General features: G+C 43.0%; 1 protein-coding gene across 2 annotated transcripts in view; it reads left to right on the top strand.

Annotated features, from left to right (window-relative positions):
* The first annotated feature begins 2,681 nt into the window (after window positions 1-2,681).
* Window positions 2,682-21,998, top strand: part of cyyr1 (cysteine/tyrosine-rich 1) — a 23,334-nt gene continuing 4,017 nt past the window's right edge. The window contains exons 1-3 of one of the 2 annotated variants that reach the window (XM_023997840.3): window positions 2,682-3,302; window positions 9,954-10,053; window positions 11,379-11,539. In XM_023997840.3, the coding sequence (XP_023853608.1) occupies window positions 3,236-3,302; window positions 9,954-10,053; window positions 11,379-11,539 (328 nt within the window). In that variant the 5' untranslated portion in view covers window positions 2,682-3,235. The remainder of the gene's footprint in view (window positions 3,303-9,953; window positions 10,054-11,378; window positions 11,540-21,998) is intronic. The other variant, XM_023997839.3, reaches the window with a different exon arrangement.

Raw genomic sequence — 21,998 nt, 5'->3', positions numbered from 1 at the left:
CAAAAGACAAACCCGAATTGACCCTCCTAATCCATACGACTTTGTATGCAACCAAACTAACTCAATACAGTTCATTTCAATCAACTTGGGTCATTCCTGAACAAGTTGATATGTGCTGCTAACATTCCAGTAGAATCTCCCAATAGACTCATTCCAATAGACGTATTATTCAATATGCATCCTGGACTGAACAAAGCAAATTTCAAAGCCATATCAATTCCGCCCCGTCCGAGAACAAAAGAGGTGTGCTTGTGAGCAAGCGAACGCTTGTGCGTTGCGTGTGCTTCTTCTCCTGCTACTACTTATACGTAAGTCTCTCCTGCCCTTCCGAGAAGCGTTTTTTTTTTTGATTGATGACGTTTTTTGCAGGAATATCCCAAACATTATTTATTTTTTTGTTAAGTATAATCTTGTTGCTTTTTACTATTATTGTGTATTTTTATTTGTTATTATATTGAAATTAACAGAAAGGATGTAGCAGTATATAGAGTCTTTATACAGTATTATAATATTATTGGTCCTAGGTTATTGAATAAACTAAGCATTTCACGGTCGACCTATATACTGTTGTCATGAGTGTGGTGTGTCTTCGCGTATTCTTACACATCCATACACACATCACACACCTCAATATATCTGACTTCTATACACAAACCTCACAATATATCTGGACTCTATACACCACACCTCAATCTATTGCACTCTATGCGCGTGCACACACACTCACACACGCTGCAAACGTACTCACAAACATGGCCCTCGTCAGCAAATATATGGTGGGATTTGTGTAATAAACATAATCCCCTTCTATACTCATATGTCTGATCATGTCTTCCTTATGGATAATGTGTAATAAACATATTTTCCACTGGGTGGCAGTGTTTCAGTGGCCCCTCCTGACTTCCTCTGGGTCTCAGGATAGGAATACTGATCTCAAATCAGTACCCCCTGTCCATGTAATCTTATGCATTATGATCTCAGCACTCCTATACAGGCTCTGATGTATAATCAGTTTAGCCTTTTAGTCAATAATGAATTAATAGATAACATAGACAGCAGGAACCTGATCCTAGATCAGTACACTTATTCYGAGAAGCTTTATGAATACGGCCCCTGATGTAGGATTTGCAAAAAAAAATTGTCCATAATGAATAAAAATTATATAGACAGCAGAGAGCAGATCCTAGATCAGCACTCCTACTTTGAGACGCTTTGTGACTACGGGCCAAGACTCAAAGGAAGTCATTACGCTGTAATTATGGGAGAAGAAGACTCCAACATCACTGTAATTTCGGTAACACCATAATGGTCTCATCTCAAATGGCACCCTATTCCCTATATAGTGCACTACTCTTGACTGACCAGGGCCCATGTGGCTCTGGTCAAYAGTAGTGCACCATAAAGGGACTAGGGTGCCATTTGGGACGCACMTAATGTGGCAGCAGATTCTGTAAACAGGTTTGCAGAACAGAAAAAKAATGTCCTGAATCTSTATTCCCTCTAAGTTTAGCTTATGTTGACTGTAAGAAAGAAAGAGCCAAAGAAGGGAAAGGAAAAGGGAAGCCCAAACCRTTAAAGCTCAATGCTAACTTGTCCACATTACAGTGATACATGTTTCAACCACTGAAAAGACAGACTTACAATTTATTTAAAGAGCATACTACAACAGAGTCTCTGTATAGGACTATATATATTAAATGCTGTGCTCTTCCCATAAGCACTGTGGAGTTGCCACCAGGTAGCCTACCACAGTTGTGTTGCTGTTGTTGCCAATGGAAAATGCTTCTTTCCTTGGGAACTGGGACTTTATAGAATACAATTACACTATTGTTGTACTTMTGTTCAGTTTTCCCATCTCTGCCTGCCGGTGCAARACAAAAGGCAAAAACTCCCACCAACAACACCCAATTAATTAACTGCCTAAAACCCCTGACATCTGTGAGCAATTATGAATGGGTGGCATTTCTGTAAAAGGTCACGGTTCCCTATGAAGTTAAATATGATCCAACAGAATAGTAACGTGGGAGTTGAAGATGGCACTTCCTGCAATAAAGCTGTCATAAGAATGACAAGATGCCACTCTGAGGTGTAGGGTGAAGTTGCCCCTAGACTACGGTSRTGGGTCAGTTTTGCATTTCCCCCTCTAACGGTTAAGGTTATGATTGGGGATGGGGAAGCTGATCCTAGATCTGCACCTAGAGGAAACTTSAACTTGAACTAATGCAGTACATTTTAGAATTAATCTATCTATATATCCAAGCTCCTCTTTCATGCATCATGGCAAAGCCAAACCGGCGATTCACGCTTATTCCGTCTTTATTAGCATTATAATATATATTCATAATAAAGAGATACTGGACTGTTCTCACCTAAAACAATTCGTATTTTATGCAGAATGAGTGGCCCTATATGAAGGCATAACCATGTTTGACTGTCACACAAAGTAAATAGGCCTAGGTTGATTAAAGATTGTGTTTGAGATGGGGGTCATTCAATCCTACACACTTGAGCAACCCATTTAGCCTACATTTTACAAGATGAAGAAGTTTACTTATAAATTATATCAAACAAACTTCGTGCTCCTTGAACATTTAAARTAGAGGTTCGTGGATGTTTTGTAGGACATGTTGAGAGGGGCAGGGTGGATATTGTTTGGTTTCTGACTAGGGTCGTTGGTAAACAATGTTTTTTTTAAAGCAAATTTCCTCTCAAAATGATCGTGAGGTGTACACGACATAGACCTATATATATCTTTTTCATTTTCAATGTGGTCGTGATGGTTGGGGCGGCGGAGAGATGCGAATGTTATTGAGGTACTTCCATCCCTTTTCCCACCCAGTCAACAGAGTAATTTGAGAAAATAGTTGCTGCGGGGGAGGGGAAGCGCTAGGACCCACTCCAGGGGAAAATGGAACAGAAGAAAACAGCGAGGAAAGAGTGAAGGAAAACACTTTTAGAGATACGAACACATGGAAGAAGAAACGAACGAGACGTTTCATTCTGACTGGAGCATTTTTATGACTGGAGCAAAGATCCATTCATGTGCGTTCATGGCTCTCTTCGATGGAACTTTTTAGAGAACTCAATTGATATGCGCATATCAGCGATGTTTCGGCGAGCGACTATATCCCATAGTCTTCTTTGTAGGCGCATATCGATGGAAAACGCGGACGTTATCGTTTGAGAATAACTGTGAGCAACATTTAGAACAAGTAGGCCTCTGCTATCAGTCGATATGGGAAGAACAGAGGCAGCGGGGTGGAAATTCCTACGGGACTCTCTCCTACTTTGTCTTTTTACCGGTAAGAGTTCGTTCATTTGTCCCTGGTTCTCTACAATGCTTTATCGCCTTCAACGTGCGCAAATGTTTTATTATCAGCAAAAGTGTTCCTTTAATAATGGTTGACTTTTTTTATTAGGCTAATTGTGAGTGTGAACTCATCAACCCAATGCATGGATGGTTTCACAACGTAAACGAACGGTAGCTATATCGCAAAAATACGTGCTTTAAAGTAGCAGCCGATCATTAACTTAGACATACTACCGTTAATTTACTCAATGGTAAGAGTCCCTGGGTAAATAGAACTACTGTAGCTTACTGTATGTATCGCCACTTCTACAAAGACAAAGGCTCAATTGAGTTTTAATCTCGTAAATGTAACCCAACAATTTGCATAACACTTTACATCAAAACTCTGAAGCGATATACATAGAAGAAAAAAGTGTGTGCGAGCGTCTGTGTGTGGTGTGTGTGGGGGGGGGGGGGTCAAGCTTTGCTCGGGCGGCTAGTCCGCCCAGACTATACTGCCATAACTGTCCCAGCGTAAAAAGCGACAGGGCGTGGAGGTAAGGAGCTAGACCTCAAGGGACCACCCATATAGACTCCCGTCGTTGGATGACATGCACATCAAAGTAGTTGCACTCCACACTTCACAGTGAGAAATATGGGTTGCAGCCCAAATGGCGCCCTATTCCCTACACAGTGCACTACTTTTGACCAGAGCCCTATGGTCAAGGCTACTATAATAGGCCCACACAGCCTTTTCAGGGATGGAAAATACAATCTGCCATCAGTTTGGAGGGATGCGTTGAAAATACACCAGCTTTTGAACAAAGTGAGAATAAAGCTGGAATGAAGATGAACATCCTTGAACACACACACACACACACCAGTAATTTGTGGCAGTATGCTTGAAGGTTGAGAAACAGAAGGGCTGTGTCTGGGTTAAATTATGKGGGGGTTGAGGAGGGCAAACACTGAGATATAGGACACACAACCTTTAGACAGACCGTGTGCGTTCAAATACTCTATAAATAATAATCAAATACAAAACCACAAGTAGTGTTTTCAAATGTCCTTTATTTCAAGTGCTTTCTCATTTTGAGACCACTCTCCCTAAGCCACCCCCTTCATTTCAAGTTGTCACGTATCCATGTGTCTCCACTGAAGGACTCTCACCACCAGGGGCCCGATTCACAAAACATTACTTAACGAAAAAACGTAAGAAATTTCTTCTTAAGAAGGTTTTGTTAATCCGGCCCTCCAGATCCTCAGAGTGCCTGTAACCTTCAGTGCTTCGTCTTTGTCGTGCTCACATACACACACAGGTTTACACATTTTTAGATTACATTGAAGTCATTTAGCAGATGCTCTTATTTAGCAGATGCCCTCACTAGCTTTAAGCACCAGCTGTCAGAGCAGCTCACATATTACTGCACCTGTACTTAGCCCATCTATAATTTAGCCCAAACAACTACCTCTTTCCCTACTGTATTTATTTATTTATTTATTTTGCTCCTTTGCACCGTCATTATTTCTATCTCTACTTGCACCATTCTTCCACTGCAAATCAACCATTCCAGTTTTTACTTGCTACGGTATATTCGTATTTACTTCGCACCATGGCCTTTTTTTTGCCTTCACCTCCCTTATCTCACCTCACTTGCTCACATTGTAATAATAACTTAATTTTTTCTACTGTATTATTGACTGTATGTTTGTTTTACTCCATGTGTAACTCTGTGTTGTTGTATGTGTCGAACTGCTTTGCTTTATTTGGCCAGGTCCAAATTGTAAATGAGAAGTGTTCTCTAACTTGCCTACCGGTTAAATAAAAGGTGAAATTAATTAAATAACATCTTAAGATACTGTAGCTAGGAGAGACAACACATCACAATCGTGCCAGGTACAGTATCCCGCTCAACAAACTATTTATCAGAATAGTCCAGTTCAAGTCAGGAAAAGAGAAGTGCCTTTTTTTTTACACACACACAGCACACTCCGCACCCAACCAAACGGCTAACAGGGTAATATACAAAGGAAGATCTTTGGTGAGAGAGAGCTATCGGCAGGTTCAGACTAGTGCAGAGAGAAAGAACACAGAGGTGAAGTTTAGTGATTAGTGCAGTTGACTAAAAAGTATAACGCCTTTCACATAAGATATAATATTTTTCTGACATTTCTTGGATGATCTCCATTCACAATAGCCTGTTGTCACCAACTCATCTTGTGTTATCACCCTTCACCCTTTTTGATGTGCCGTGTTTGTGTGCTTGTCGGTTTATGCTTAGGTTCCCCTCTACAGGATGAACAGCTTTTAAGGCTGAATGAAGCCTTCATAAGGACATATATATCACTTATCAATATCTTAGTTCTTGTTTTTTTTGAGTTTTAAGTGCCCATTACTCTAGTTTAAAAAATTTAAGTAAAGCCCTTGTCTTAGTGACATTTCCGTGTTTAGAAAGGTTCAACTAAGCAAAAGACAAAGTTTTTAGTGTATCTGCCGTAGCTACTCTCCATGTGTTTTTAACCTTTTGTAATATGAAAACAGCATTGTGATTTTGGCCTTTTAAGGGTTTTGGAAATCTTGATTCCAAAGAGCACATCCTACTTTCTCTCAGTATATTAGATGCAGGGTGTGTTGAGTGTGTGCATGGTCCGGTAGTAGAGGTAGGTGGTGTGTGTGTGTATGCGTCTCCCATATAATGTAATTGGCATCTCTCCTGCAGGTCACAGTGAGCCCAGTTGTGATGGCTGTGTGGAGTACTGCTGTGAAGGCTCTCCCCCTTTCTGCTGCTCACTACCTTTATGGGAGATGTCCTCTCGTAAGTAACACACATATGCTCACACACAATGTCCCTTCTATATACATACACACATACTCAGTCACCTTCAGTCTATAAAACACACACTCACGCGACTCACACACACACAACACACACAATCACTTCTCTAACCACTTACCACCTGCCCTTTTCCACATGCAGTGTATGACCCCTCTGAGAGATTTGACCTCCGTCATTTGGCTCAAGACAGCTGGCTCTCGCTTTCTCAGTCCCTCACTCAGTCCACCTATGGAGTATAACACATGCTACCTGCTACAGTCCACCAAACGAGAGAATAATGATATTAAAGTGTTGTGTAAGCATGGAACATAATTAATGCACAGTTAAAATTCCCAAATTCAACAGTTTTTACACTAAAAGTTGATACCATAAAGTTGTAAAGTTGATGTTGGGGATTCACAGAAAAGTGCTAATTGAATAGGCCCCATTGAAATGTGGACTCGTTTTATTCTAGCCATATAATGTAGCTCTTTCAAGGCCATGGTTTGTCACAAGTATCGGAGGAAAATGGCTCCTTGTTTCAGGAGAGATATCTCACTCATTCTACCTACCGCTTCTCCACAGCCTTTTAAATGGATTTTGACCACATACATACACAAAAGCCACGTACAGTCCACAACACACACACACACACACACACAACCCACACACACACACACACACACACACACACACACACACACACACCACACACAACACACACACACACACACCACACACACACCACACAGGTCTGAGTCATATAATCAGATGTTTGAGCAGATCTCCATGGTTGCACCACAGAACATGTTTGGTCATTCATCTTAAAATAGCTAGGTGAGACAACAACATATCACAATATTACTGACCGCTGCTTGGATTCCACCTGGCGATCCGTTCACCGTTTGCCCTGGCCTGTCTCCCCCTGTCTGTTATGCCCCCCCCCCCCCTCTCCCGAGCTTTGCTCGCCTCCAGCACACAGGCACTTTGGGGCGAGTGACTCTGAACTTACAATGGTAGCCCAAGTCGTTATATATTTGATTTTTTTTCTTGTGCATTTTGCTATGCCGTGCCTTGATTGTGTTACTGTTGATGATATCTGGAAATGTGCATGTACACCCTGGCCCATCTACTGTTGCTAGCCACAATTCTGACTTGTGCTCTGATGTCTGCATCACTGATTTCTGTTCTCTTAAAAGCCTGGGTTTTCTGCACGTTAACACTAGAAGCTTATTACCTAAAATGGATCAATTGAACGTGTGGGTTCACAGCTCCAATCCAGATGTGTTGGTCATTACTGAGACGTGTTTAAGGAAGAGTGTTTTGAATACTGATGTTAACCTTTCTGGTTATAACCTTTTTCGGCAAGACAGATCTTCCAAAGGTGGGGGAGTGGAAATCTTTACCAACGATCACCTTCAGTGCTCGGTTGTCTCCACCAAGTCTGTCCCCCAAAAATTTGATTTGCTGGTTTTAAGTATTAAACTTTCAAATAGCTCTTTGTTGACTGTTGCTGGGTGCTATCGTCCTCCATCAGCACCGGCCTGTACCCTACCTGCCCTAAGCTCTCTCCAGGCCCCTTACACTAAGTCTGAATTTGTCCTGCTAGGTGACCTAAAGCCATGGGACTCAGATTATTACCAATCCCACAAGGTATGACTCCAAACACCCAGAAAAGGCTACTCTTCTTGATGTTATCCTCACAAATAATCCTGATAGGTATCAGTCTGGTATTTTCTGTAATGACCTTAGTGATCACTGTTTTACAGCCTGTGTTCGTAATGGCTGCTTAGTGAAGCGACCTGTCCTGATTTGTTATGGACGCTTGCTAAAAAACTTTAATGAGCAAGCCTTCCTTTATGAACTGGCCTCTGTAAAATGGTATAGAATCAGCGAGATCCCCTCTGTCGAAGACGCTTGGACCTTCTTTTTTTAATCTTTTCAGTGGTATTGTTAACAAACACGCCCCCATAAATAAAATGAGAATTGAAAACAGGTTCGACCGTGATCTTGCAGAGTTACTCCACCTCAAGAATTGCATTTGGCGAAAGGCTCGGCACACGCATAGTCAGGCTGACTGGCTCTCATTCAGGCAAATGAGAAATACGTGCACTCAGGCTATCCGGAAGGCCAAAGTGAGTTACTTTAAGGGGCAGTTCTCTCTCTGTGGGTCTAACCCCAAAAAGTTCTGGAAAACGGTTAAAGACCTGGAGAATAAACCCTCCTCCTCACAGCTGCCCATGTCCCTTAAAGTTGATGGTGTGGTTGTTACTGACAAGAAGCACATGGCTGAGCTCTTTAATCACCACTTCATTAAGTCAGGATTCCTACTTGCCCATCCAACATTTCYTCATCTCCCACCCCTTCTAATGCGACTATCCCCGATGCGTCTCCCTCTTTTTCCACTGCCCCACTACAAAGTTTCTCCCTKCAGGCAGTCACTGAGTCCGAGGTGCTAGAAGAGCTCCTGAAACTTGACCCCAAAAAAACATCTTCGTCGGATGGTTTAAACCCTTTCTTCTTTAAGGTTGCTGCCCCTATCATCGCCAAGCCTATCTCCGACCTTTTTAAGCTGTCTGTACTTTCTGGGGAGGTTCCCATTGCTTGGAAGGCAGCCACGGTTCGTCCTTTATTTAATGGGGGAGATCAAGCTGATCCTAACTGTTATAGGCCTATTTCTATTTTGCCCTGTTTATCAAAAGTGTTGGAAAAACTTGTCAATAATCAACTGACTGGCTTTCTTGATGTCTATAGTATTCTCTCTGGTATGCAATATTAAAGCTGCTCAGGTTATGGATGTGTCACTGCAACCTTAAAGGTCTTCAATGATGTCACCATTGCCCTTGATTCTAAGCAATGTTGTGCTGCTATTTTTATTGATTTGGCCAAAGCTTTTGATACAGTAGACCATTCCATTCTTATGGGCCGGCTAAGGAGTATTGGTGTCTCTGAGGGGTCTTTGGCTTGNATCTTAAGATACTGTAGCTAGGAGAGACAACACATCACAATCGTGCCAGGTACAGTATCCCTCAACAAACTATTTATCAGAATAGTCAGTTCAAGTCAGAAAAGAGAAGTGCCTTTTTTTTTACACTCGCACACACACACACTCCCCACCCAACCAAGGCTAACAGGGTATACAAAGGGAAGATCTTTGGTGAGAGAGAGGTATCGGCAGGTTCAGACTAGTGCAGAGAGAAAGAACACAGAGGTGAAGTTAGTGAATAGTGCAGTTGACTAAAAAGTATACGCTTTCACATAAAGAAAATATTTTCTGACAWTTCTTGGATGATCTCCATTCACATAGCCCTGTTGTCACACAACTCATCTTGTTGTTATCAACCCTTCACCCTTTTTGATGTGCCGTGTTTGTGTGCTTGTCGGTTTATGCTTAGGTCCCCCTCTACAGGATGAACATCTTTTAAGGCTGAATGAAGCCTTCATAAACCCTCTATAAGGACTATATATTTCCACTTATCAAATATCTTAGTTCTTGTTTTTTTAGTTTAAGTGCAATTACTCTAGTTTAAAAAAACTCTTAAGTTAAAGCCTTGATCTTAGTGACATTTCCGTGTTTAGAAAAGGTTCAACTAAGCAAAAGACAAAGTTTTAAGTGTATCTGCCGTAGCTACTCTCCATTGTGTTTTTAACCTTTTGTAATATGAAAACAGCATTGTGATTTTGGCCTTTTAAAGGGTTTTGGAAATCTTGATTCCAAAGAGCACATCCTACCTTTCTCTCAGTATATTAGATGCAGGGTGTGTGTGAGTGTGTGCATGTGTCCGTAGTAGAGGTAGGTGTGTGTGTGTGTATGCGTCTCCATATAATGTATTGCATCTCTCCTGCAGGTCACAGTGAGGCCCAGTGTGATGGCTGTGTGGAGTACTGCTGTGAAGGCTCTCCCCCTTTCTGCTGCTCCTACTACGCCTTTATGGGAGATGTCCTCTCGTAAGTACACACACATATGCTCACACACAATGTCACCTTCTATACATACACACATACTCAGTCACCCTCAGTCTACAAACACACACTCACCGACTACACACACACACACACACAATCACTTCTCTACCACTTCACCACCTGCCCTTTCCACATGCAGTGTATGACCCCTCTGAGAGATTTGACCTCCGTCATTTGGCTCAAGACAGCTGGCCTCTCGCTTTCTCAGTCCCCCTCACCAGTCCACCTATGGAGTATAACACATGCTACCTGCTACAGTCCACCAACGAAGAGAATAATGATATTAAAGTGTTGTGTAAGCATGGAACATTAATTAATGCCACAGTTAAAATTCCCAAATTCACAGTTTTTACACCATAAAGTTGATACCATAAAGTTGATAAAGTTGATGTGGGGGATTCACAGAAAAGTGCTATTGAATAGGCCCATTGAATGTGGACTCGTTTTATCTAGCCATATAATGTAGCTCTTTCAAGGCCATGGTTGTCACAAGGTAATCGGGAGGAATAATGGCTCCTTGTTTCAGGAGAGATATCTCATCTCATTCTACCGCTTCTCCACAGCCTTTTAAATGGAGTTTGACCACATACATACACAAAAGCACACGTATATGTACACACACACGCTAACACACACACATACTCACACACATACACACAGGTCTGAGTCATATAATCAGATGTTTGAGCAGATCTCCATGGTTGCCCACAGACATGTTTGGTCCGGTGTACGTTATAGGCAGCTGCTCCCAGCCTTTTTTCTCAGCCCTAGATGGCCCTATCCCAAAATGCACTGCTTCTCTATAGAGCAGGGTTGTATTCATTGGAGCACACTGTAGCAAAACATTTAGCAACAAAAACTGAAATGTTTCATATTGCACGTGTCCCTGTTTCAGTCTGTTTTTTTTATTTATTTGGTGTCTAGTGAATATGACCCAAACTTGGGGTCAATTCACTTTTCAATTAAGTCACATCATACATTTACATTTGAGTAATTTAGAAGACACTCTTATCCAGAGCGACTTAAATTAATGCATTCATATTAAGATAGCGAGGTGAGACAACAACATATCACAATCTTAGCAAGTACGTTTTCCCTCAAAGTCGTTTTCAACAAATAGCCTTTTTGGGGGGAGGGGTGGCCGTGGGATTTATTTAAGATACTCTTTAAAGAGGTGAATTGAAATTCCATGCAACATTGATTTGTGAGAAGACTAATTGGATGAGATGACTTACCAGCAGCCACAAACTAGAATGAAAAGGGGAGTATTCAGTCAAAGTGACTGTGTTTGTGTGTGTGTTTTCTAGGGGCACGGCTATCTCGGGCATCGTGTTTGGTGTGGTGTTTCTGATGGGAGCGCTGGCGGCCTTCTTCCTGTGTGTGTGCATGTGTGTGAAGAATGGGCGCGGGGCCCGGGTGGACGTGTTCAACACCTCCTACATCAACACTGTGTCCCAGGGCTACCCAGGTAAGACTGATCTAGGATCAGGTCCCTCCTGTCCATATAATCTTATTCATTATGATCGAAAGGGCTAAACTGATCCTAGGCCAGCTCTGAGTCCATATAGTTTCAAGTTTTATTGGTCACATGCACAAGTACAGTGAAATGCTTAAAGGTCCAATGCAGCCATTTTTATCTCAATGTCATATAATTTCCAGGTAACAATTAAGTACCTTACTGTGATTGTTTTTCCATTCAAATGGCAAAAAAATAAACAAAATTAGCTTCTTAGCAAAGAGCAATTTCTCAAGCAAGAATTTTGCTACAACTGTCTGGGAGTGGTCTGAGTGGGGAGGGGAAAATTGAAAACGATCTGTTATTGTCAGAGAGGTTTGGATCTACACAAAATACACTGAACAAAAATATAAACACAACATGTAAAGTGTTGGTCCCATGTTTCTTGAGCTGAAATATAAGATCCCAGAAATGTCACTCTAAAAGGGCATTATCATCATTTTCACAATTTCACAGTATTATTCCAACCTCATAGTGTGGAAATATATATAAAACACAAGAAAATCTCATTTTTGACTGCACTCATCCTTTATCCCCTTATACTTGTGTAAATTGGCCAATATGGATAGGGTCAAATATATTTAAGAATAACTATAAAAAGCATATGCTTTAGCATGGTAGCAATTGAAAGAGAACACTTTGGAGATTATGGTGAAATTATCAGACCAAAGGTGAGGTCAAAACAGTTCACCTTACACGAGACTGATTCCAAACATTACACTGTTCAATCAATCAATCAAATGTATTTATAGAGCCCTTCTTACATCAGCTGATGTCACAAAGTGCTGTACAGAAACCCAGCCTAAAACCCCAAACAGCAAGCAATGCAGGTGTAGAAGCATGGTGGATAGGAAAAACTCCCTAGAAAGGCCGGAACCTAGAAAGAAACCTAGAGAGGAACCAGGCTATGAGGGGTGACCTCTTCTGGCTGTGCCGGGAGGAGATTGTAACAGAACATGGCCAAGATGTTAAAATGTTCATAGATGACCAGCAGGGTCAAATAATAATAATCACAGTGGTTGTAGAGGGTGCAACAGGTCAGCACCACAGGAGTAAATGTCAGTTGGCTTTTCATAGCTGATCATTCAGAGTATCTCTACCGCTCTTACTGTCTCTAGAGAGTTGAAAACAGCAGGTCTGGGACAGGGTAGCACGTTCGGTGATCAGGTCAGGGTTCCATATCCGCAGGCAGAACAGTTGAAACTGGAGCAGCAGCATGACCAGGTGGACTGGGGACAGCAAGGAGTCATCAGGCCAGGTAGTACTGAGGCATGGTCCAAGGGCTCAGGTCCTCAGAGAGAAAGAAAGAATGAAAGAGAGAGGGAATTAGAGAGAGCTTACTTAAATTCACACAGGACACTGGATAAGACAGGAGAAATACTCTAGATATAACAGACTGTCTCTAGCCCCCCGACACAAACTATTGCGGCATAAATACTGGAGGCTGAGACAGGAGAGGTCGGGTGACACTGTGGCCCTGTCCGACGATACCCCCGGACAAGGCGAAACAGGCAGGATATAACCCCACCCACTTTGCCAAAGCACAGCCCACACCACTAGAGGGATATCTTCAACCACCAACTTACTATCCTGAGACAAGGCCGAGTATAGCCCCCGAAGATCTCCCCCACGGCACGAACCCAAGGGGGGGTGCCAACCCGGACAGGAAGATCACATCAGTGACTCAACCCCCTCAAGTGACGCACCCCTCCTAGGGACGGCAAGGAAGAGCACCAGTAAGCCAGCGACTCATCCCCTGTAATAGGGTTTGAGGCAGAGAATCCCAGTGGAGTGAGGGGAACCGGCCAGGCAGAGACAGCAAGGGCAGTTCGTTGCTCCAGTGCCTTTCCGTTCACCTTCACACTCCTGGGCCAGACTACACTCAATCATAGGACCTACTGAAGAGATGAGTCTAAAATAAAGACTTAAAGGTCGAGACCGATTTTGCGTCTCTCACATGGATAGGCAGACCATTTGCATAAAAATTGAGCTCTATAGGATAAAGCCCTGCCTCCAGCTGTTTGCTTGGAAATTCTAGGGACAGTAAGGAGACCTGCGTCTTGTGACCGTAGCGTGCGTGTAGGTATGTAAGGCAAGACCAAATTGGAAAGATGGGTAGGGGCAAGCATTTAAACCTTAATCAGCCCTTGCCTTAACAGGAAGCCAGTGTAGAGAGGCTAGCACTGGGGTAATATGAACAATTTTTTTGGTTCTAGTCAAGATTCTAGCAGCCGTGTTTAGCACTAACTGAAGTTTATTTAGTGCTTTATCCGGGTAGCCGGAAAGTAGAGAATTGCAGTAGTCTAACCTAGAAGTGACAAAAGCATGGATGAATTTTTCTGCATCATTTTTTAACAGAAAGTTTCAGATTTTTGCAATGTTACATAGATGGAAAAAAGCTGTCTTTGAAACAGTCTTGATATTTTCGTCAAAAGAGAGATCAGGGGTCCAGAGTAATGCAGAGGTCCTTCAGATTCAACAGAAGATGTCTTTGTTTCTTGGGACCTAGAACTAGCATCTCTGTTTTGTCCGAGTTTAAAAGTAGAACATTTGCTGCCATCCACTTCCTTATGTCTGAAACACAGGCTTCCATGGAGGGCAATTTTGGGGCTTCACCATGTTTCATCGAAATGTACAGCTAGCTGTGTGTCGTCCGCATAGCAGTTAACATTATGTTTCCGAATGACATCACCAAGAGGTAAAATATATAGTAAAAACAATAGTGGTCCTAAAACGGAGCCTTGAGGAACACCAAAATGTACAGTTGATTTGTCAGAGGATAAACCATCTACAGAGACAAACTGATATCTTTCCAACAGATAAGATGTAAACCAGGCCAGAACTTGTCCGTGTAGACCAATTTGGGTTTCCAATCTCTCCAAAAGAATGTGGTGATCGATGGTATCAAAAGCAGCACTAAGGTCTAAGAGCATGAGGACAGATGCAGAGCCTCAGTCTGACGCCATTAAAAGGTAATTTACCACCTTCACAAGTGCAGTCTCAGTGCTATGATGGGGTCTAAAACCAGACTGAAGCGTTTCGTATACATTGTTTGTCTTAAGGAAGGCAGGGAGTTGCTGCGCAACAGCTTTTTCTAAAATGTTTGAGAGAAATGGGAGATTCGATATAGGCCGATGGTTTTTTATATTTTCTGGGTCAAGGTTTGGTTTTTTCAAGAGAGGCTTTATTACTGCCACTTTTAGTGAGTTTGGTACACATCCGGTGGATAGAGAGACGTTTATTATGTTCAACATAGGAGGGCGAAGCACAGGAAGCAGCTCTTTCAGTAGTTTAGTTGGAATAGGGTCCAGTATGCAGCTTGAAGGTTTAGAGGCCGTGATTATTTTCATCAATGTGTCAAGAGATATAGTATTAAAAAACTTGAGTGTCTTCCTTGATCCTAGGTCCTGGCAGTGCTGTGCAGACTTAGGTAACTGAGCTTTGGAGGAATACGCAGATTTAAAAGAGGAGTCCGTAATTTGCTTTCTAATGATCATGATCTTTTTGTCAAAGAAGTTCATGAATTTATCACTGCTGAAGTGAAAGCCATCCTCTCTTGGGGAATGCTGCTTTTTAGTTAGCTTTGCGACAGTATCAAAAATACATTTTGGATTGTTCTTATTTTCCTCAATTAAGTTTGAAAAATAGGATGATTGAGCAGCAGTGAGGGCTACTGCACGGTAGTGTCTTTCCAAGCTAGTCGGAAGACTTCCAGTTTGGTGTAGCTCCATTTCCGTACCAATTTTCTGGAAGTTTGCTTCAAAGCTCGGGTATTTTCTGTATACCAGGGAGATGTTTCTTATGACAAATGTTTTTTGTTTTTAGGGGTGCGACTGCATCTAGGATATTACGCAAGGTTAAATTGAGTTCCTCAGTTAGGTGGTTAACTGACTTTTGTACTCTGACGTCCTTGGGTAGGTGGAGGGTGTCTGGAAGGGCATCTAGGAATCTTTGGGTTGTCCGAGAATTTATAGCACGGCTTTTGATGATCCTTGGTTGGGGTCTGAGCAGAACTCCTTTCTAAGGAGTTTTTCCTAGCCACCGTGCTTCTACACCTGCATTGCCTGCTGTTTGGGGTTTTAGGCTGGGTTTCTGTATAGCACTTTGATATATCAGCTGATGTAAGAAGGGCTGTATAAATACATTTGATTTGATTATTTGTTGCGATTGCAAACATAATAAAATGTTGGTCCGATAGTCCAGGATTATGAGGAAAAACATTTAAGATCCACAGCATTTATTCCACGGGACAAAACTAGGTCCAGAGTATGACTGTGGCAGTGAGTAGGTCCGGAGACATTTTGGACAAAACCCATTGAGTCGATGTTGATTTTATGTGCAACTCACATTTACTTTACTTTCATTGAAATGGCGTGGAAACAACATTGATTCAACCAGTGTGTGCCCCGTCGTTAGCTAAGTTATAAAATATGATCTTACGGTGTCAGGCTTTCAAAAGGCACTTCAGACAAACAGATTGTAATTTTGATGCACATAGAATGGAGTCATTAGTGCATTCAAGTGCATGTTTAACTGGAACTGAAAAGGAACATTGTTACATCAAATGCCTGTTTGCCTAAGACTGATGCCATGCAAGCTCGTGTATGCACTTACTCATGCATACACACACTTGCATTCAAACGAACGCACGTGCACAGACACGGACACACATACACAAATGTAAATTGTGCCACACATGCACACAGACGCATACAGTTGGCCTTGCTGTCATGATTTTTGTTTTCCTTTGTTTTTCTCTCTCTTGTTCTTTTTGTTGGTTGTTGGCGCATTGGGTCGGTGGTGGTTTTGGTTGGGTTGGAGGGGGATGGTGGCTTAGGGGGGATAGAGATGGGGGGTGGGGGGAGATTTTTGAGGGGGACTTATGGGGGGGTTCTTGGATGGTTGAGGGGAAGCTCGAGGGGATCTGTGGGTGGATGGTTGGAGGCCTGGCATTTGAGAGCTTGCTTAGCGGCCCACGAAGAATGGAATTGGTCTACTGGCTAGTCAAAAGCTTTGCGCAAATTCAAGTTAAAAGAATAGCAGCTAAAATTTGGCTTTTCATGTAATAAGGGCAATGGTGAACATCATTGAAAGACCTTTTAAGGTGTGCACGTTGACACCATGCCATAACCTGAGCAGGCTTTAATATGCATACCAGAGAGAAGTACTATAAACATCAGAGAAAGGCCAGTCGTTGATTATTGACAAGTTTTTCCAACCTTCTTGATAAACAGGGGCAAAAGTAGAATTAGGCCTATACAGTTAGGATCAGCTGTGATCTCCAGTTAAATAAAGGGGCGAACCGTGGCTCCTTCCAAGCAATGGGGAACCCCCAAGAAAGGGTACGACACGCTTAAAAAGGTCGGAGATAAGGCTTGGCGCTGAGGATAGGGAGGGCGGCAAACCCCTTAAAGAAGGAAAGGGCTTTAAAGAGAACATCCGCGAAGATGTTTGTTTTGGGGTCAAGTTTTCAGGAGCTACTTCTAGGCACTCGGAGCTCATGACATGCCTGACAGGAGAAAACTTGTGTAGTAATGGGGCGATGGAAAAAGAGGAGGAGACGCATCGGGATGTCGCATTAGAAGGGAGGTGGGAATGAGAAATGTTGGATCGGGCAGTAGGAATCCTGACGTATAATAATGAGGTGTGATTAAGAGCTCAGCCATGTGTTCTTGTGCCAGAAACGAACCAGCGACATCACTTATAAGGTTGACATGGGCAGCTGGATGAGGGAGGAGGGTTTATTCTCCAGGTCTTTAGACCGGTTTTTCCTAGAAACCTGTGTTGGGGGTAAATAGCACCAAGAGAGAGAACTGCCCCTTAAAGGTAACTGCACGTTGAGCTTCCGGAATAGCGCTGACGCTGCACGTATTTCTCTCATTTGCGCCTGAATGAGAGCCAGTATCAGCCTGACTGCGAGCTGTGCACAGCTTGTCGCCCAAAGCAAATTCTTGAGGTTGGGATAACTCGCAAGATGCACGGGGTCGGCGTATCGAGACCTGTTTTCAATTCTCATTTTATTGTTAGGGGGGCGTGGTTTGGTTAACAGATCCGACTGGAAAGATTACAAGAAAGAGAGTCAAAGCGTGCTATCGACAGAGGGATCCTACGCTGGATTCTAGTCTCATGTTTACAGAGCGAGTTCAAAACGGAAGGCTTGGCTCATTAAGAGTTTTTTTAGGGCAAGGTCCATAACAATCAGGACATCGCAGTCTTCACTGAAGCAGGCCGATTACGGAACACAGCTGTTCAAACAGTGATCACTGAAGGTCTATCACCAGAAGAGGAATACGCAGCACTAAGATACCTATCAGGAGATTAGGTTTGTGAGCGAGGGATAACATCAAGAAGAGTAGCCTGGTTCTGGGGCGTTTGGGGGAGTCATACCTTGTGGGAGTGGTAATCTAAGTCTGAGCTCCCAGCTTGATGGGTCAGCCTAGCAGTGACAATTCAGACTTAGGGTGTACAAGGGCCTGCGAAGAGAGCCTGTTCAGGGCAGGTAAGGGATACAGGCCAAGGGGGCTGATGGAGGACAGCGAGGACGATAGGCAGCCGCGGAAGCAACATCAACAAAAGACTATTGAAAGTTTAATACTGCTTAAAAACCAGGCAAATCAAAAGTTTGGTTGGGGACAGAAACGTAGGTGGAGGACAACCGAGCACTGAAGTGGAGTCTGCGTAAAGGAGTTCCACTCTCCCACACGTAGTGGTAAGATCTCGTGAGGCTATGGCCGGAAAAAAGGGTACTAAACCAGAAAGGGTGTACAGTCGAGTATTCCAAAACACTCAATTGCCGTTAATCACGTCTCCAGTAATGACCAAGACACATCTGGCATGTGGAGCTGGTGAGACCACACTGTGCAGATTGATCCATTGTAGGGTTATAAAGCTTTCTATGGATTTACGGTGCAGAAAACCCGAGGCTAGTTTTAAGGGAGGGGGGCGAGGAACAAGAGATCATGGAGTGCAGAGCAGGGCAGAGACACAAGTGCACAGAATGCTGGCTAGGAGGCGAACAGTAGAGTGGGCCAGGAGGTGGTACATGGGCACAGTTTCAGATGAATCAGGGATCAACGAGGTAACACCAATCCAAGGCACGGGGGGCATAGCAGAGAAATGCACCAAGAAAGAAAAAAGATCGTGAGAGTAGAGGGGGGGGGTATAACGAGTTGGGCGTACCCATTGGAAAGTTCAGTAGGTCATCTCGCGGCCCAGAGCAGCGCCTGTGTAGCTGCGAGCAGAGCAGGCGAATCAGGGAGAGAGGAGGGGGGGGGACGCATAGACGAAGCAGGAGGAGACAGGCCGAGGCGAACAACGGGGTGTGAACGGAGACGCAGTGGAATCCAGGTAGCGAGCGTAGGCAGGTGGCAAGTAAATAATTGGTGATGATGGATTGTATGTCCTCACCTAGCCTACGTTTATACAGAATGAACAGGAGAACCAAAACATGTCTGTGGTGCAACCAGGGAAATGCTGCTCAAACAGTCTGATTAATGACTGACTCAAGACTGTTGGGTGGTGTGGTGTTGGAGCGGATAGAGAGTGTGTGTGTGTGGTTAGTGTGTGGGGGTGTGGTGAATGAACGGTTTGTGTGTAGGTTGTGGATGTGAGGTCGGAGGTGTGTGTGTGTGTGATAGTTGGTGTGTGTGTTGTGCTTGTGGTGTGGTAGGAGTGTGGTGTGTGTGTGACATGTACGTGTTATGTGAGTCAAAATCCATTTAAAAGGGCTGTTGAAGAACGTAGGAATGAGATGAGATATCTCTTCCTGAAAACAAAGCCATTATTCCTCGCGGCGCACGATTACCTACTGTGAGGCAACCATGGCCTGAAGAGAACTACATTAGGTATGGACTAGAATAAAAACGAGTCACATATCAATGGGCCTAATTTCAATAGCACTTTTTCTCGTGACATCCCCACACTCAACTTAGTAATCAACTTTATGAAGTCGGAATCAACTTGTATGTTGAAAAACTGTTGAATTTGGGGAATTAATTAACTGCTGGCATTAATTAAGGTTCCATGCTACACAACACTTTAATATCATTATTCTACTTCGGTTAGAGTGGACTGTGACAGGGGTAGCATGTGTTATTACTCCATAGTGTGGACTGGAGTGAAGGGACTGAGAAAGCGAGAGGCCCAGCTGTCTTGAGCCAAAATGACGGAGGTCAAACATCTACTCAGAGGGGGTCATATACACTGGCATGTGGAAAGGCGCAGGTAGTTAAAGTCAGGTAGAGGAAGTGATTGTGCGATTGTATGTGTGTGTAAGTCGGTGACGTGCTGTGCTTGTAACTGAGGGTGAGTGGGAGCATGTGTGTATGGTATAGAGAGGTACATTGTGGCGGGAGGGAACTGTTGAAGCATAGTGTGTGTGTACTTAGCGGGTGGCGTGGTGACGGACATCTCGCCACTAAAGGCTAGTAGGAGCAGCAGAAAAGGGGACGAGCCTTCACAGCCCATAACTCCACACCAGCCGCATCCACATGGGATCACGTGTGCCTGCCAGTGAGAGATGCAATTACAGATATGCGGAGACGCATGCACACACACACACCCACACATACCTACTACTACGACACATGCACACACTCACACACCACCCTGCAGCTAATATACTGCAGGAAAGGAAGGAGATGTGCTCCTTATGGAATCCAAATGAATTTCCAAAACCCTTAAAAGAGCCAACAATCACAATGCATGCTTTTCAAGTATATACAAAAGTTTTAAAAAAAACCACAATGGAAGTACTAAACGGCAGATACACTTAGAAACTTCGTGCTTTGCTATAGATGAACCACATTTGTCTAAAACAGGAATTCACTAAGATCAAGCTATTAACTTAAGAGTATTTATTCTAAACACTAAGGAGATAATTGCACTTAAACTCAAAAAACAAGAACTAAATATTGATAAGCTGGAAATATATAGTCCTATACTAGAGGAGTTTATGACCGCTCATCAGCCTTAAAGGGTGCTTCATCTGTAGAGGGACCTAAGCATAAACCGACCCAAGCACACTAAAACACGGCACATACAAAAACCGGCTGTGAAGGGTTGATAACAACCAAGATGAGTTCGTGTGACAACGAGGGCTATGTGTGTAGATGGAGATCCATCCAAGAATAGTCAGAAATATTTTCTTAGTGAAAGACGGGTAACTTTTTAGTCAACTGCACATATTCAACTAACTCACCTCTGTGTTCTTTCTCTCTGCACTAGTCCTGAACCTGCGATACGCTCTCTCTCACCACAGATCTTCCGCAGTTGATTTATACCCGTTAGCCTTGGCTATGGGTGGGCGAGTGTGTTGTGTGTGCGAGGTGAAAAAAAAAGCACTCTCTTTTACTGACTTGAACTGGACGATATCTCTGATAAAAGTTTTGGTATGAGGAGAGCTGTACCTGCACGAAATTGATGAATTGTCTGTCTCTCCTAGAGCATACGACGCATATTCTTAAGAGGCGTATTATTTATATTTCACCTTATCTGTAACCAGGTAGCAAGTAGGTTTATAGATGACTAGAGAACAAGTTTGGCCTCATATTACAGTGCTGACATGCGCAAGTAAAGGCAAAGCAGATTCGGACACATAAACAACATCAGAGATTGACACAATGAGTGAACAAAAATAACAGATCAATACTAATACAGGAGGAAAATAATATATATACAAGGTGTGAGCAAGTGAGGTGAGAATAAGGAGCGTTGAAGGCAAAAAAAAAGCCGCCATGTGCCGAAGGCAGTAATACAATGACCGTAGCAAGTAAAACCACTGCGGAATGGTGATTTGCCGAGGAAGAATGTTGTCAAGTAGAGCTAGAAATAATGAGTGCAAAGGAGCAAAATAAATAAATAATAGAATACAATAGGGAAAGGAGTAGTATGCTTTGGGCTAGAATTATAAGAATCCGCGGCGTAAGTACAGGAGCGGAGTAATATGTGAGCTGCTCTGACAGCTGCGTAAGCTTAAAGCGTAGTGGAGGGCATTCTAGCTACAATAAGAGGCATCTGCATAAATGACTTCAATTGTAATACTAAGAAATGTGTAAACGCACTGTGTGTGTATGTGAAGCACCACAAAAGACGAAGCACTGAAGGTTAACAGGGCACTCTGAAGGATCGAGGGCCGGGGAATTAACAAACCTTCTAAGAAGAAATCTTACGTTTTTTCGCGTATAAGTAAATGTTTTAAGGACATCAGGCCCCGTGATGAGTGGTAGAAGTCCTTCGAGTCGAGACACTGGATTACGTGAAAACTTGAAATGAAGGGGTGCTTAGGGAGAGTGGTTAAAATGAGAGAAAGCACATTGAAATAAAGACATGTGAAAACACTACATTGTGGTTTTGTATATTGATTATATATTTGATAGAGTATTTGAACGCACACGTCTGTCTAAAGTGGTGA

Source organism: Salvelinus sp. IW2-2015, linkage group LG12 (assembly GCF_002910315.2).
Source record: "Salvelinus sp. IW2-2015 linkage group LG12, ASM291031v2, whole genome shotgun sequence".
In the NCBI taxonomy this organism is placed as follows: Eukaryota; Metazoa; Chordata; class Actinopteri; order Salmoniformes; family Salmonidae; genus Salvelinus; species Salvelinus sp. IW2-2015.
Note: the sequence above shows the minus strand (reverse complement) of the source record. Positions and strands in the feature narration are given on the sequence as shown.